The 17,158-nt window shown below is 48.7% G+C and overlaps 1 protein-coding gene across 1 annotated transcript; it reads left to right on the top strand.

Annotated features, from left to right (window-relative positions):
- Positions 1–9,747: 9,747 nt before the first annotated feature.
- On the top strand, positions 9,748–16,559 carry LOC122923187 (matrix metalloproteinase-21-like). The gene is made up of 5 exons (XM_044273922.1): positions 9,748–9,780; positions 9,875–10,016; positions 11,678–11,929; positions 14,736–14,908; positions 15,954–16,559. Exons 1-5 carry the CDS (start codon positions 9,748–9,750, stop codon positions 16,248–16,250), a joined length of 897 nt encoding a protein of 298 aa, XP_044129857.1. The 3' UTR covers positions 16,251–16,559.
- Positions 16,560–17,158: the final 599 nt, after the last annotated feature.

The raw sequence follows: 17,158 nt of genomic DNA, 5'->3' as shown, positions 1-17,158 counted from the left end.
ATGTGCACAGCCATGAGGTGAAAGGAGCATGTGCACCAACCATGAGGTGAAGAGACATGTGCACACCCATGAGGTGAAGAGACATGTGCACAGCCATGAGGTGAAAGGAGCATGTGCACCAACCATGAGGTGAGAGAAGCATGTGCAACGCCTGTACGTGCAACTTGGGTCCTTTTAAGATGCGATAAATGTAATTTTTCGTGACGCCAGTTGCATTTTAGCAATTAGGGACTAAGTCCCCCTATGTAGAAGGTGATGGTGGAACCCAGGTGAAGGAATTGCCAGAGTGGTGTAAGGGTGGTCTATAATGTCCCTTCAGGTGTTGTGGCTATGCACTTGTCCCGGTGATCCTACCTGGATATCCGGGAACCCCAGGTGTCGCCGGACGAAGCAGAGCAAATAGGGTGAATAGGTGGTGGAGAGGATGATGAAAGAGATTGAATCCAGACTTGGTACGAAGTTCAACTGCAGCTTTACTTTGTATAAACGTTCTTTCCAATGGTTTACAGTCTTGGTCTTGGTTTCCAGCAAGCTTCAGCATGAAAATGGCAGGCAAACCCTCACGGCTCTGCTATGCTGACAGGATTATATAGGAACTTTTCCTTTTGCTTTCTGCTGCAACTTCTCTCTTTCTGTCTGACTCTATGGCAAAGCACAGGGCAACTTCTTCCTGGCTAATGAGACTTCTAGAAGTGGTCTCTCTGCTCCAGCAGAACTGGAGGTGTTCTGGCTGGTGTGGGCAAGGAGGAACGCAGCAGGGGGTCAGCTAGCACTAACTGGAACCAACTGGTCCCCACCCTTCCTGCAGGACAAGGCACTTGCCCACTTCTCCACGGAGGAGGGGGGGGGGGGGGGTGTTAGAATGGACTGAAAGGATCCATTCTATTCTACCTACTGCTCTGCCATATTCGCTGCAACCTGCTGGTAAACCAGGCACATTACATTTGAACATAAACAGATGTATAACAGGAAATGCACAATATATGGGACCTGGAATAAATGCATAACATGACATTGAGATTGCATACCCAGATAGAAACAGGGCATAGGTGTGGTAATGCCACTCGGGGTGTTACATTGCCCCTTACTTAAGAGGCAAGCCGTCCTTGGCTTGTGCTTAGGAGGTGCTCTAAGGGTACCAAATAAAAGTTATGGTGCTGCATAACTATGTCCTATTACTAATTGATAAAACAACGGCTACCAGAGGGTCTCTGCCCGTATGAGTAGGGTATCCATTCACTGTTTTCCCTCTCGGTATAAACCAGAGAACCAAAAGGTCTGCAAAAAGCGCTTATTACTGGCTTTCGTTTGAATATACTGGGCCCTTCACCAAAGGAAGCACGGAGGTGACTTTACTCTGTAATCCCGCCATTATGCAAAGAAACGCCCGCAAATAAAAGGGTGGCCTAATCCTGTCTTCCCTTTCGGGACCAAGGTCTAATCATGCTTTACGCTTTGTCACCTTGATATCTGTACAAGTAGCTACAAAATCTCCTTAAGGCGGCATGCACGGCCTGAGGACATACTTAACCTTGGCAAAGCACAAGGTACCACTTAGGAGGATGAGATACCGGTTTTCTCCCCTAAATTCCCTTGAGGTTTAATTAGTCCCTATAAACACACATAGCAGCGGGTTACCCTTGGCGTTGCCAGACCTGCTGGTGACTTACCACTTGGTCCTCCCTGTGTAGCAACAATAAAATACAATGCCCAGGCTTTCTAAACCAACACAATGTAACATAAGAACCATTAGTATTGACGTCCTCAGAGGCAGTCCATATGAGCAATTGGAGCAAAGAAGCTAACTATCTGACTAACAGCATAAAGTCCATATCAAAAGTGCATAAGAGGTCACATTGCGGCACCTGCAAAAGAAATACACACAATGGGCTAAAGTGCCTAAACGTTGCAGAACCTTTAAAACGTTAATGCAAAAATAGTGCAAAAATTTGACAGTAGAAATCACCAAGAGCTCAGGTATATGTTTGAGTCTATTCCTTGGGTGCAGGCTTGTAACGTTGCAAAACTGGAACATATAACGCAAAAAGTTATTTGTAATTCACATGAGGTAGTAGGTAATTCTCACAGTGGGTAGTTTTCCTCACAGCACAAGGTCTCCTCCGGGAGGGGCTGGAAGTCTTCCTCCTGGGTCCCATGCTTTAGGGCGCAAAAGGCCTTCTTTAGGCTGTGTGACATCCTCATCACTGGCACTGCTAGCTCTGGTGCTCTCAGCATCTGTAACTTCGGCAGAAGCATCATCTGTGATCTCCTGGTGGCCTTCTGTGGCAGAACTTGGAAATGTAGGGTCACCCTCTTCTGGAGTATCCTCTGTAAGCCTTGGCCTTTTCCTTGTAGGTGACAGGTTCTCCAGACAGCAATAAAGGATGGACCCTTGGGTTTCATATCAAGAAGCTCTGGATTTGGTGGTGGTTCCGGCGTGCATGGAGCATTATCACTGGTGGATAGGTCACTTTCAGTGGTTGGAGGTTCAGGTAGTGTCATACCAGGTGAGCAGGTGGTTGAGAAGAAGTCTAGTCTGCGCTCTTTTTCCTCCACAATGTCTTTATATGTTTTATCTTTTTTCTTCTTGCCATCAAGTCCTCTTCTCAACTAAGCATCCTCTCTAGTCTTGGGCGAGCATACTCGGCCGAACACCAGCCAATAAACGTGCGGGGAAGTACTGGCACTCACTGCAATGCCGTAGCCATGTTGGCTGGCCGGAACGCGTCATCGGGTGCGATATAGCAGCCTGTTCGTCTTAGTCAGGGAGAGCTGAGCTGAAGGGACAGAGAGTGTAGGCACAGGAATTGTTTAAGTGTTGGAAGGTGTTAGAGACACAAAAGTCCTTTTAAGGACTATTGTCTTATCGGGCTGCCATACAGTATATATTATTATGTTCGGCCGCTGCTGACGGTGACACAACCTCTGCTACATCTGTTGTGTTATATTTGCGCATCCTAAATATCAGTTTACATTCCGTCTAATTGTTTGGCCGCTGCCGATAACGACATTACCTGCGCTACATCTCCTGTACGGTGTGCGCAGCCATAATATCATGTGACAGTCAGTGTAATTTCTTTGCGCATACACTTACAAATCCTGCGCTACTGTACGTGTGACATACTTATACTTGCAAGCATATATACCATTTAATATGCTGAAGGCGAGTAGTAAGGGACGGGGAAGTGGCCGTGCTGCTGATGGTGCTCGCAGAGGCCGTGGCCCTGGGCGCGGTGAAACTGTGCCCGCTGCCAGAGCACAAGAAACACACTCATCCACGATACCTAGCTTCATGGCCCAGTTTGCAGGGCGGCGCAGGATAACGCTCTCAAAGTCAGACCAGTGCGACCAGGTGTCGGTTGTATTGCAGCAGATAATGCTTCCAGTCGGTTAAGCACCACCCTGTCTTCCACAAAGTCCAGTCTCAGTAGTCAAGAGTCTGGTCAACAGAATCCTCACCCTGATCCTCCTTCCTCCCACCATAGAGAGTCTGGGCAAACAAGTGATCCCACACTCGCATATTCCGAGGAGCTCTTTTCATCGCCATTCCTTCATTTGGGCCTCTCGCCAAGCCCGCTTGAAGAGGGACATGAGGAGATCTTGTGCCCCAATTCCCAAACTCTTGAGCATCCACAGTCAGAAGAAAATGGCGGTGGGGAACGGCAATTAGTGTTTCACGAGGCGGATGATGATGATGAGGAGATTGAGAGTGATTCTCCTGATGATGACATTGACGTCTTGCCTGTTGGGACTCTGGCACACATGGCTGACTTTATGTTAGGCTGCCTTTCCCGTGACCCGCGCATTATATGCATTTTAGATAACACCGATTACTGGGTGTTCACCCTTCTCGACCCCCGCTACAAAAATAACTTCTCATCTCTCATTTCTGTGGTGGAGAGAACGAGCAAAATGGTGCGAGTAATTATTTCAGAAGACTTAAAGGTGGGAAGACAATGTAATAAAGCAGCACGAAATGCCAGCAGAATGCTGGGGTGTATAGGGAGAGGTATAAGCAGTAGACAGAGGGGGGCGCTCATGCCGCTCTACAGAGCACTAGGTGAGACCTCATCTGGAGTATTGTGCGCAGTACTGGAGACCATATCTCCAGAAGGATATAGATACTCTAGAGAGAGTTCAGAGAAGAGCTACTAAACTAGTACATGGATTGCAGGATAAAACTTACCAGGAAAGGTTAAAGGACCTTAACATGTATAGCTTGGAAGAAAGACGAGACAGAGGGGAGATGAGAGAGACGGCTAAATACATAAAGGGAATCAACAAGGTAAAAGAGGAGAGAAGATTTACAAGAAGGAAAACTGCTACAAGAGGACACAGTTTTAAATTAGAGGGGCAAAGGGTTAACAGTAATATCAGGAAGTATTACTTTACTGAGAGGGTAGTGGATGCATGGAATAGCCTTCCTGCAGAAGTGGTAGCTGCAAATACAGTGGAGGAGGTTAAGCATGCATGGGATAGGCATAAGGCCATCCTTCATATAAGATAGGGCCGGGGCTATCCATAGTATTTAGTATATTGGGCAGACTAGATGGGCCAAATGGTTCTTATCTGCCGACACATTCTATGTTTCAATACCAGAAGGTCCTAGTGGAAAAATTGCTCCAAAAATTTCCATCTGACAACGCTGGCTGCAGAGTCCGTAGTTCCTTTGGCAACCGAGGAGGGAAGACGAGGGGAACACACAGCAGTTCCAACAGAGGCAGGGCAGCACTCTTATGGTTCAATCTTCCTTTTCTCGTCTTCCGACATCATATCAACATGGGTATTAGTCTGCCCTCACCCATAATGTTTTGGATGGTCAGCTCAGCAGCAGGCCCTCGCCCATAATGTTTTGGATGGTCAGCTCAGCAGCAGGCCCTCGCCCCTAATGTTTTGGATGGTCAGCTCAGCAGCAGGCCCTCGCCCATAATGTTTTGGATGGTCAGCTCAGCAGCAGGCCCTCGCCCATAATGTTTTGCGATGGTCAGCTCAGCAGCAGGCCCTCGCCCATAATGTTTTGGATGGTCAGCTCAGCAGCAGGCCCTCGCCCATAATGTTTTGGATGGTCAGCTCAGCAGCAGGCCCTCGCCCATAATGTTTTGGATGGTCAGCTCAGCAGCAGGCCCTCGCCCATAATGTTTTGGATGGTCAGCTCAGCAGCAGGCCCTCGCCCATAATGTTTTGGATGGTCAGCTCAGCAGCAGGCCCTCGCCCATAATGTTTTGGATGGTCAGCTCAGCAGCAGGCCCTCGCCCATAATGTTTTGGATGGTCAGCTCAGCAGCAGGCCCTCGCCCATAATGTTTTGGATGGTCAGCTCAGCAGCAGGCCCTCGCCCATAATGTTTTGGATGGTCAGCTCAGCAGCAGGCCCTCGCCCATAATGTTTTGGATGGTCAGCTCAGCAGCAGGCCCTCGCCCATAATGTTTTGGATGGTCAGCTCAGCAGCAGGCCCTCGCCCATAATGTTTTGGATGGTCAGCTCAGCAGCAGGCCCTCGCCCATAATGTTTTGGATGGTCAGCTCAGCAGCAGGCCCTCGCCCATAATGTTTTGGATGGTCAGCTCAGCAGCAGGCCCTCGCCCATAATGTTTTGGATGGTCAGCTCAGCAGCAGGCCCTCGCCCATAATGTTTTGGATGGTCAGCTCAGCAGCAGGCCCTCGCCCATAATGTTTTGGATGGTCAGCTCAGCAGCAGGCCCTCGCCCATAATGTTTTGGATGGTCAGCTCAGCAGCAGGCCCTCGCCCATAATGTTTTGGATGGTCAGCTCAGCAGCAGGCCCTCGCCCATAATGTTTTGGATGGTCAGCTCAGCAGCAGGCCCTCGCCCATAATGTTTTGGATGGTCAGCTCAGCAGCAGGCCCTCGCCCATAATGTTTTGGATGGTCAGCTCAGCAGCAGGACCCTCGCCCCTAATGTTTTGGATGGTCAGCTCAGCAGCAGGCCCTCGCCCATAATGTTTTGGATGGTCAGCTCAGCAGCAGGCCCTCGCCCATAATGTTTTGGATGGTCAGCTCAGCAGCAGGCCCTCGCCCATAATGTTTTGGATGGTCAGCTCAGCAGCAGGCCCTCGCCCATAATGTTTCGATGGATGGTCAGCTCAGCAGCAGGCCCTCGCCCATAATGTTTTGGATGGTCAGCTCAGCAGCAGGCCCTCGCCCATAATGTTTTCGATGGTCAGCTCAGCAGCAGACCCTCGCCCATAATGTTTTGGATGGTCAGCTCAGCAGCAGGCCCTCGCCCATAATGTTTTGGATGGTCAGCTCAGCAGCAGGCCCTCGCCCATAATGTTTTGGATGGTCAGCTCAGCAGCAGGCCCTCGCCCATAATGTTTTGGATGGTCAGCTCAGCAGCAGGCCCTCGCCCATAATGTTTTGGATGGTCAGCTCAGCAGCAGGCCCTCGCCCATAATGTTTTGGATGGTCAGCTCAGCAGCAGGCCCTCGCCCATAATGTTTTGGATGGTCAGCTCAGCAGCAGGCCCTCGCCCATAATGTTTTGGATGGTCAGCTCAGCAGCAGGCCACCGCCCATAATGTTTTGGATGGATCAGCCGGCCCCTTGCTCCAAATGTTTTTGAGGGTCACCAGCAGGCCATCAATGTGTATGATGCCCTCCTTTATGTGTAATACAGGGTGTATTGGAGCGCCGGTTCCTTGTAATTTTTGGCAGCCCTTTCCCTTAGTGCATAGGCTTTATGAGTGTAGGAGTCCCACTACCTGAACAATTGTACCACAATGTGAATGAGGCCCTCCCTTATGTGATATACAGGTTCTATCGGAGCCTCTTCCTTGTAATGTTTGGCAGCACCTGCACTTTATATACAAGTAAATATACAGGAAAGAAGGTTTCCTAACAATATTTCCTCTAAAATCGATTTTATCTTCGGTATGGTGCATATTATTGTCAGTCTGTAAAAGTGGCGCACTACTCGGACAACATGGTTCCCAGCAGCGACCTGTGAGTACAAGGTGCATCCAGACATCCTCCCCGTGCTGTTCCCGAACCATTTCAGTGGTGTTTCCATCCATTTCTGACCTTTTCCTATGGACCAGTCACCCTCCCCTCTTCAGAGCAGAGGGTGCCTGGTTTAATACTCGGGTTCTCCCATTGACTTCCATTGTGCTCAGGTGCTCGGTCGAGAACCCGAGCATCCCGATGTGTTCGGCCCGAGCCCCCGAGCATCCCGATGTGTTCGGCCCGAGCCCCCGAGCATCCCGATGTTTTCGGCCCGAGCCCCCGAGCATCCCGATGCGTTCGGCCCGAGCCCCCGAGCATCCCAATGTGTTCGGTCTGAGCCCCCGAGCATCCCGATGTGTTCGGCCCGAGCCCTCGAGCATCCCGATGTGTTCGGCCCGAGCCCCGAGCATCCCGATGTGTTCGGTCTGAGCCCCCGAGCATCCCGATGTGTTCGGCCCGAGCCCCCGAGCATCCCAAAGTGTTATACTAGAGCCCCCGAGCATCCCAAAGTGTTCTACTAGAGCCCCTAAGCATCCCGATGTGTTCGGCCCGAGCCCCCGAGCATCCCAAAGTGTTCTACTAGAGCCCCTGAGCACTATGGTGCTCGATCAACACTATTCCTCTCCATCTTTTTCCTTTCTTCCTCTTTCTTTATCACATCCTGTAGTGAACTCCTCCTGCGAGCCTTTTATCAGGCAAGGTCATTCTGCAATGTGTCATCCTCCTCTTGGGGTAGATCACCGTTATACTGCAGATGTTCTTGGTGGGCTTCACCTGTATAACGTGGTAGCCAAGGTGCTCCAAAGTGTATGGCATAGTAAGAGGCACGATGCAGGCGGCTGCAGCTGTAGATCACTGCAGTCCAAATGGGCGCTATCCTCACTGTCAGACATGGCTTCTAATCCTCTACCAGATTAGAGGGGTCAATGTAGGCTAGATTGCATGTTCACCACCATGAGGTTAGAGGAGCATATGTACAACCCATGAGGTGAGAAGAACATGTGTGCAATCCATGAGGTAAGAGGGGCATGTGCACTCACCATGAGGTTAGAGGAGCATGTGTACAACCCCAGAGGTTAGAGGCGCATGTGCACAGCAATGAGGTTACAGGAGCATGTGCACAGCCATGAGGTGAGAGAAGGATGTGTACAACCCCAGAGGTTAGAGGTGCATGTGCACAGCCATGAGGTTAGAGGAGCATGTGCACAGCCATGAGGTTAGAGGAGCATGTGCACAGCCATGAGGTTAGAGGAGCATGTGCACAGCCATGAGGTTAGAGGAGCATGTGCACAGCCATGAGGTTACAGGAGCATGTGCACAGCCATGAGGTTAGAGGAGCATGTGCACAGCCATGAGGTTAGAGGAGCATGTGCACAGCCATGAGGTTAGAGGAGCATGTGCACAGCCACGAGGTTAGAGGAGCATGTGCACAGCCATGAGGTGAGAGAAGGATGTGTACAACCCCAGAGGTTAGAGGAGCATGTGCACAGCCATGAGGTTAGAGGCGCATGTGCACAGCCATGAGGTGAGAGAAGGATGTGTACAACCCCAGAGGTTAGAGGTGCATGTGCACAGCCATGAGGTTAGAGGCGCATGTGCACAGCCATGAGGTGAGAGAAGGATGTGTACAACCCCAGAGGTTAGAGGTGCATGTGCACAGCCATGAGGTTAGAGGCGCATGTGCACAGCCATGAGGTTAGAGGAGCATGTGCACAGCCATGAGGTTAGAGGCGCATGTGCACAGCCATGAGGTTAGAGGCGCATGTGCACAGCCATGAGGTTAGAGGCGCATGTGCACAGCCATGAGGTTAGAGGAGCATGTGCACAGCCATGAGGTTAGAGGAGAATATGTACAACCCATGAGGTGAGAAGAACATGTGTGCAATCCATGAGGTAAGAGGGGCATGTGCACTCACCATGAGGTTAGAGGTGCATGTGCACAGCCATGAGGTGAGAGAAGGATGTGTACAACCCCAGAGGTTAGAGGAGCATGTGCACAGCCATGAGGTGAGAAGAACATGTGTGCAACCATGAGGTTAGAGGAGCATGTGCACAGCCATGAGGTTAGAGGCGCATGTGCACAGCCATGAGGTTAGAGGAGCATGTGCACAGCCATGAGGTGAGAGGAGCATTTGCACAGCCATGAGGTTAGAGGCGCATGTGCACAGCCATGAGGTTAGAGGAGCATGTGCACAGCCATGAGGTTAGAGGAGCATGTGCACAGCCATGAGGTGAGAGGAGCATGTGCACAGCCATGAGGTTAGAGGAGCATGTGAACAGCCATGAGGTTAGAGGAGCATGTGAACAGCCATGAGGTTAGAGGAGCATGTGCACAGCCATGAGGTTAGAGGAGCATGTGAACAGCCATGAGGTTAGAGGAGCATGTGCACAGCCATGAGGTTAGAGGAGCATGTGCACAGCCATGAGGTTAGAGGAGCATGTGCACAGCCATGAGGTGAGAGAAGGATGTGTACAACCCCAGAGGTTAGAGGAGCATGTGCACAGCCATGAGGTTAGAGGAGCATGTGCACAGCCATGAGGTTAGAGGAGCATGTGCACAGCCATGAGGTTAGAGGAGCATGTGCACAGCCATGAGGTTAGAGGAGCATGTGCACAGCCATGAGGTGAGAGAAGGATGTGTACAACCCCAGAGGTTAGAGGAGCATGTGCACAGCCATGAGGTGAGAAGAACATGTGTGCAATCCATGAGGTTAGAGGCGCATGTGCACAGCCATGAGGTTAGAGGCGCATGTGCACAGCCATGAGGTTAGAGGAGCATGTGCACAGCCATGAGGTTAGAGGCGCATGTGCACAGCCATGAGGTGAGAGAAGGATGTGTACAACCCCAGAGGTTAGAGGCGCATGTGCACAGCCTGAATCTATCTTCTGCTCTTAGGTGTCATGTTTTGCCCTCAGGTTGCTGTACATGAGATTGGACATGTCCTTGGCCTCAGTCACATGAATGAGATGACCTCTGTTATGCAGCCAAACTATATCCCAGCAAACAGCAGGATGGAACTGGACAGAGCTGATCGTAGAGCGATCCAGAGGATCTACGGTGGGTGCATCCACAGGGTGGTGTGCGGTGAGATGTGACTGACGTACTCGCCGCTCCACTGATAGCACTCACATGACATGGACAACCTGCAAACCTATCTGACATGTCCCTTTTGGTATGGATGTTGGGAGTAGTCACATGTCCCTTTTGGTATGGATGTTGGGGGTAGTCACATGTCCCTTTTGGTATGGATGTTGGGAGTAGTCACATGTCCCTTTTGGTATGGATGTTGGGGGTAGTCACATGTCCCTTTTGGTATGGATGTTGGGGGTAGTCACATGTCCCTTTTGGTATGGATGTTGGGGGTAGTCACATGTCCCTTTTGGTATAGATGATGGGGGTAGTCACATGTCCCTTTTGGTATGGATGTTGGGAGTAGTCACATGTCCCTTTTGGTATGGATGTTGGGGGTAGTCACATGTCCCTTTTGGTATAGATGATGTGGGTAGTCACATGTCCCTTTTGGTATGGATGTTGGGGGTAGTCACATGTCCCTTTTGGTATAGATGATGTGGGTAGTCACATGTCCCTTTTGGTATGGATGTTGGGGGTAGTCACATGTCCCTTTTGGTATGGATGTTGGGGGTAGTCACATGTCCCTTTTGGTATGGATGTTGGGGGTAGTCACATGTCCCTTTTGGTATAGATGATGTGGGTAGTCACATGTCCCTTTTGGTATGGATGTTGGGGGTAGTCACATGTCCCTTTTGGTATGGATGTTGGGGGTAGTCACATGTCCCTTTTGGTATGGATGTTGGGGGTAGTCACATGTCCCTTTTGGTATGGATGTTGTGGGTAGTCACATGTCCCTTTTGGTATGGATGTTGGGGGTAGTCACATGTCCCTTTTGGTATGGATGTTGGGAGTAGTGACATGTCCCTTTTGGTATGGATGTTGGGGGTAGTCACATGTCCCTTTTGGTATGGATGTTGGGGGTAGTCACATGTCCCTTTTGGTATGGATGTTGTGGGTAGTCACATGTCCCTTTTGGTATGGATGTTGTGGGTAGTCACATGTCCCTTTTGGTATGGATGTTGGGGGTAGTCACATGTCCCTTTTGGTATGGATGTTGGGGGTAGTCACATGTCCCTTTTGGTATGGATGTTGGGGGTAGTCACATGTCCCTTTTGGTATGGATGTTGGGAGTAGTGACATGTCCCTTTTGGTATGGATGTTGGGGGTAGTCACATGTCCCTTTTGGTATGGATGTTGGGGGTAGTCACATGTCCCTTTTGGTATGGATGTTGGGGGTAGTCACATGTCCCTTTTGGTATAGATGATGTGGGTAGTCACATGTCCCTTTTGGTATGGATGTTGGGGGTAGTCACATGTCCCTTTTGGTATAGATGATGTGGGTAGTCACATGTCCCTTTTGGTATGGATGTTGGGGGTAGTCACATGTCCCTTTTGGTATGGATGTTGGGGGTAGTCACATGTCCCTTTTGGTATAGATGATGTGGGTAGTCACATGTCCCTTTTGGTATAGATGATGGGGGTAGTCACATGTCCCTTTTGGTATAGATGATGGGGGTAGTCACATGTCCCTTTTGGTATAGATGATGTGGGTAGTCACATGTCCCTTTTGGTATGGATGTTGGGGGTAGTGGCCTGTTCCTGTGGGTATTGTACTATCTTCTAACCCTCTATGTCTTGTGGGACAGGGCAGTGCACCGGGCGGTTCAGTACAGTCTTTGACTGGGTGCACCAGGACCGCAGCTCGCCCGGAACCTGGGTTTTCCAGACTTACTTCTTCCGGAGGAGCTGGTATTGGATGTATGAAAACCGCAGTAACCGCACTCGTTATCGAGACCCCCGAGTGTTGTCTCATGGCTGGAGGGGCATCCCGGACTCGGACATTGATGCCTATGTACATATCTGGACACGTGACATGGACCGCACTCTGTTCTTTAAAGGTACGAAGAATGAGAACCTCCTGTCCCAGTGCTGGTCCATGAGTAGTGGTGCTGGAGGGGTCACCATGTCACCATCACTGGGTCAGCAGCGTCATGTGTGGTACAGAGATCCAAGGACATCTCTGTGACAGGAAGTATAATACTCCACAGCTGTACTCACCACTCTATAGCTTCAGAGCTGAAATCTCCCAGCATCCGATAGTTCTTCTGTGTTACAACAGAGCCTGTTCTGATGATTTGTATTCTGGGAAGTGTCATAATGACACCGGGCTCCGTCCAGTCACCTGATATAGGACCTCCACCTAAAAAGCTGAATAGTGAGTGCAGCTCTGGAGTATAATACAGGATGTAACTCAGGATCAGTGCAGGATAAGTATTGTATGTACACAGTGACTGCACCAGCAGTATAGTGAGTGCAGCTCTGGAGTATAATACAGGATGTAACTCAGGATCAGTACAGGATAAGTAATGTATGTACACAGTGACTGCACCAGCAGAATAGTGAGTGCAGCTCTGGAGTATAATACAGGATGTAATTCAGGATCAGTACAGGATAAGTAATGTATGTACACAGTGACTGCACCAGCAGAATAGTGAGTGCAGCTCTGGAGTATAATACAGGATGTAACTCAGGATCAGTACAGGATAAGTAATGTATGTACACAGTGACTGCACCAGCAGAATAGTGAGTGCAGCTCTGGAGTATAATACAGGAGGTAACTCAGGATCAGTACAGGATAAGTAATGTATGTACACAGTGACTGCACCAGCAGAATAGTGAGTGCAGCTCTGGAGGATAATACAGGATATAACTCAGGATCAGTACAGGATAAGTAATGTATGTACACAGTGACTGCACCAGCAGAATAGTGAGTGCAGCTCTGGAGTATAATGCAGGATGTAACTCAGGATCAGTACAGGATAAGTAATGTATGTACACAGTGACTGCACCAGCAGAATAGTGAGTACAGCTCTGGAGTATAATACAAGATGTAACTCAGGATCAGTACAGGATAAGTAATGTATGTACACAGTGACTGCACCAGCAGAATAGTGAGTGCAGCTCTGGAGTATAATACAGGATGTAACTCAGGATCGGTACAGGATAAGTAATGTATGTACACAGTGACTGCACCAGCAGAATAGTGAGTGCAGCTCTGGAGTATAATACAGGATGTAACTCAGGATCAGTACAGGATAAGTAATGTATGTACACAGTGACTGCACCAGCAGAATAGTGAGTGCAGCTCTGGGGTATAATACAGGATGTAACTCAGGATCAGTACAGGATAAGTAATGTATGTACACAGTGACTGCACCAGCAGAATAGTGAGTGCAGCTCTGGAGTATAATACAGGATGTAACTCAGGATCAGTACAGGATAAGTAATGTATGTACACAGTGACTGCACCAGCAGAATAGTGAGTGCAGCTCTGGAGTATAATACAGGATGTAACTCGGGATCAGTACAGGATAAGTAATGTATGTACACAGTGACTGCACCAGCAGAATAGTGAGTGCAGCTCTGGAGTATAATACAGGATGTAACTCAGGATCAGTACAGGATAAGTCATGTATGTACACAGTGACTGCACCAGCAGAATAGTGAGTGCAGCTCTGGAGTATAATACAGGATGTAACTCAGGATCAGTACAGAATAAGTAATGTATGTACACAGTGACTGCACCAGCAGAATAGTGAGCGCAGCTCTGGAGTATAATACAGGATGTCACTCAGGATCAGTGCAGGATAAGTAATGTATGTACACAGTGACTGCACCAGCAGAATAGTGAGTGCAGCTCTGGAGTATAATACAGGATGTCACTCAGGATCAGTGCAGGATAAGTAATGTATGTACACAGTGACTGCACCAGCAGTATAGTGAGTGCAGCTCTGGAGTATAATACAGGATGTAACTCAGGATCAGTACAGGATAAGTAATGTATGTACACAGTGACTGTACCAGCAGAATAGTGAGTGCAGCTCTGGAGTATAATACAGGATGTAACTCAGGATCAGTACAGGATAAGTAATGTATGTACACAGTGACTGCACCAGCAGAATAGTGAGTGCAGCTCTGGAGTATAATACAGGAGGTAACTCAGGATCAGTACAGGATAAGTAATGTATGTACACAGTGACTGCACCAGCAGAATAGTGAGTGCAGCTCTGGAGTATAATACAGGAGGTAACTCAGGATCAGTACAGGATAAGTAATGTATGTACACAGTGACTGCACCAGCAGAATAGTGAGTGCAGCTCTGGAGTATAATACAGGATGTAACTCAGGATCAGTACAGGATAAGTAATGTATGTACACAGTGACTGCACCAGCAGAATAGTGAGTGCAGCTCTGGAGTATAATACAGGATGTAACTCAGGATCAGTACAGGATAAGTAATGTATGTACACAGTGCCAGTAGAATAGTGAGTGCAGCTCGGGAGTATAATACAGGATGTAACTCAGGATCAGTACAGGATAAGTAATGTATGTACACAGTGACTGCACCAGCAGAATAGTGAGTGCAGCTCTGGAGTATAATACAGGATGTAACTCAGGGTCAGTACAGGATAAGTAATGTATGTACACAGTGACTGCAGCAGCAGAATAGTGAGTGCAGCTCTGGAGTATAATACAGGATGTCACTCAGGATCAGTGCAGGATAAGTAATCTATGTTCTCAGTGACTATTTTTGAGGACTTATTCTATTTGTATAATGGTGTTTGTGGGCGGCAGGTGCTTCAGTTCATACGCAGTCTGTATTTGAGGTGCTTCCGCCATAAAAATGTATCTTTCGCACTTTAGGCACCCAGTACTGGCGCTATGACAATGAGAATGACAGGGCCTTTGTACGGGACCCAGAGGGCTATGTCTATCCTCGCCTCATCTCTGAAGGCTTTCCGGGCATCAGTGGCCCCATCGACACTGCCTTCTACGACCGCAAGGAGAGGAATGTTTACTTCTTCCGAGGGAGGAATGTAAGTGAATGACTTCTCTTTATCATGTTATAGTAGCGATCAGGACTGGGCACCCTCTGCCTCAAGCACTGTTTGCAGTGGCACTCCTCGGTTGACCCTCTGATTGTTGATTTGTGACCAGGATTTCAGGTAGGGGAGTATTGGTCAAAAAATGTCTGCCTCCCTTGTAGAAACTAATATGCCCTGGGTCCTCTAAACATCATTGTAACGGATCTCCTGGCACCCCGACCAGGTACCTCCGTCGATATATGCTCCCAGTGCTTCCCGAGGACTCCAAGCACTCCGCTCTACACCAAAACCACCACAGGAGCCAGGAACAGCTCTTACAAGAGCTAGTAGTGATAGCCAGGGGAGTATAGCAAATCTTCAGCGTATAGCAATCCCCACACACATGAGACGAGGCTCTATGTTGAATGTAAAACAGCAACTCTTTATTTGAACACACAGCATTGATTTATACACATCTTCCAACAAGGTTACCACCCCCAGGGTTTTGTAAACAGCCAATAACCACGTACAATACACTCAGACACTCCCACACAAAATCCTCCCCTCTGCCTGTGATACAATTACCTCACACTGGGTTGATGCAATCATCACAGGCAGGAGAATACACAATGTCTTCTGTCCCGGAGACAACCGAGAAGTAATTCAATTATCTCTCAGGACAAAGGGACATCGCCAATACACACAGAGAGACAATGGAACAGACCTCAGTACTCAACGTATACAATGTCCCACCCTTTACAATACACAGACATTTAACATCCCAAAATGGCACGAATTAGACCAGGGGTTCAAGTTAGTACAAGTCCTTTGTGAACAACGGAGGCCTGGCTGATGAGAGGGTCCATAATCCTGGGGCAAGAGGCTGATAAACAGGCCCCTCCAAAACCCAGTGGCGAGGTTAGTTTTGCCACAATCATGACTCGTGAGTTTATAGAGGGGTAGCCTTAGGTCCGGTGTCCAACCTTAAATCATAAATGTTGTCTTTGGACTTCTCCACACCTAACTCATGCTTTATAATGTAAATGTTTCACCCCAGATCACGGCTTTCAGTGTCGACAACCATAAGGTGGTCCCCGGGTACCCAAAAGCCATCATTGATGTGTTCCCGGCTTACGCTGATGGAGATCATCCTCAGAGTGATCTGGATGCTGTCTACTACTCCTTCACTCATCAGAGCATATACTTCTTTAAGGACATATATGTCTGGAGAATGGTCGGAGGTCAGCAGGACAGTGTCCCCCATAACGCCCTCCTTCCACGTGTCCCAATCAGTGAACAGTGGTTCGATATCTGTGATGTTCACCCATCAATGCTGAGCATACCCAGAAGATGACCCTCCTGTGGAAACAGACCAAGAAGATTCTGGACCAGAACCAGCATAAGATCTAACAATACTATAACTTATGAACTTGGTTAACATTCTAGTCATTCATCATCCATACAACAGATTGGCAGCAGACATAACAAACCCATCACTCATGCAGTGGAGGACAGGAGGCTTAGTAAATATAACGAATGGCAGGTGGCTTAGTGGACTCTTCACTCATACAGTAAAGGACAGGAGACTGTGGAACCATCATGATACAATGAAAGGCAGGAGGTATAGTGGACCCATATTCACACAATGGATTGCAAGAGAATTAGTGAACTCATCAATGGGGAACAAAATGATTAGTGAACCCATACAATGAAGGAAACCATACATGGAGGTCAGGAGGCTTACTGGACCCATCATTCATACAATGAAAAGCAAGAGTCCTAGTGAACCATCACTGGAGGAGAGGAAACTTAGTAAACCCATACAATGGAGGGACCCATGAAGTGAAAGGCAAGAGGTTTAGTGAGGTCATCACTCATACACTGGAGGGCAGAAGGATTAGTGGGGTCATCACTCATACACTGGAGAGCAGAAGGCTTAGTGGGGTCATCACTCATACACTGGAGGGCAGAAGGCTTCGTGGGGTCATCACACATACACTGTAGGGCAGAAGGATTAGTGGGTTATCACTCATACACTGGAGGGAAGAAGGCTTAGTGGGGCTGTCACTCATACACTGTAGGGAAGAAGGTTTAGTGGGGTCATCACTCATACACTGGAGAGAAGAAGGTTTAGTGGGTAATCACTTATAGACTGGAGGGAAGAAGGTTTAGTGGGGTCATCACTTATAGACTAGAGGGCAGAAGGCTTAGTGGTGTCATCACTCATACACTGGAGGGCAGAAGGCTTAGTGGGGTCATCAC

Source organism: Bufo gargarizans, unplaced genomic scaffold (assembly GCF_014858855.1).
Source record: "Bufo gargarizans isolate SCDJY-AF-19 unplaced genomic scaffold, ASM1485885v1 original_scaffold_1330_pilon, whole genome shotgun sequence".
Classification (NCBI taxonomy): Eukaryota; Metazoa; Chordata; class Amphibia; order Anura; family Bufonidae; genus Bufo; species Bufo gargarizans.
The sequence above is the reverse complement of the archived record's forward strand: the minus strand, read 5'-3'. Positions and strand labels throughout refer to the sequence as shown.

Coding starts and splice junctions, on each gene's coding strand:
- LOC122923187 (XM_044273922.1), top strand. CDS start 9,748: ATGAGGTTAGAGGCGCATGTGCACAGCCATGAG. Junction 9,781..9,874: donor CGCATGTGCACAGCCATGAG/GTGAGAGAAGGA, acceptor TTTTGCCCTCAG/GTTGCTGTACATGAGATTGG. Junction 10,017..11,677: donor AGCGATCCAGAGGATCTACG/GTGGGTGCATCC, acceptor CTTGTGGGACAG/GGCAGTGCACCGGGCGGTTC.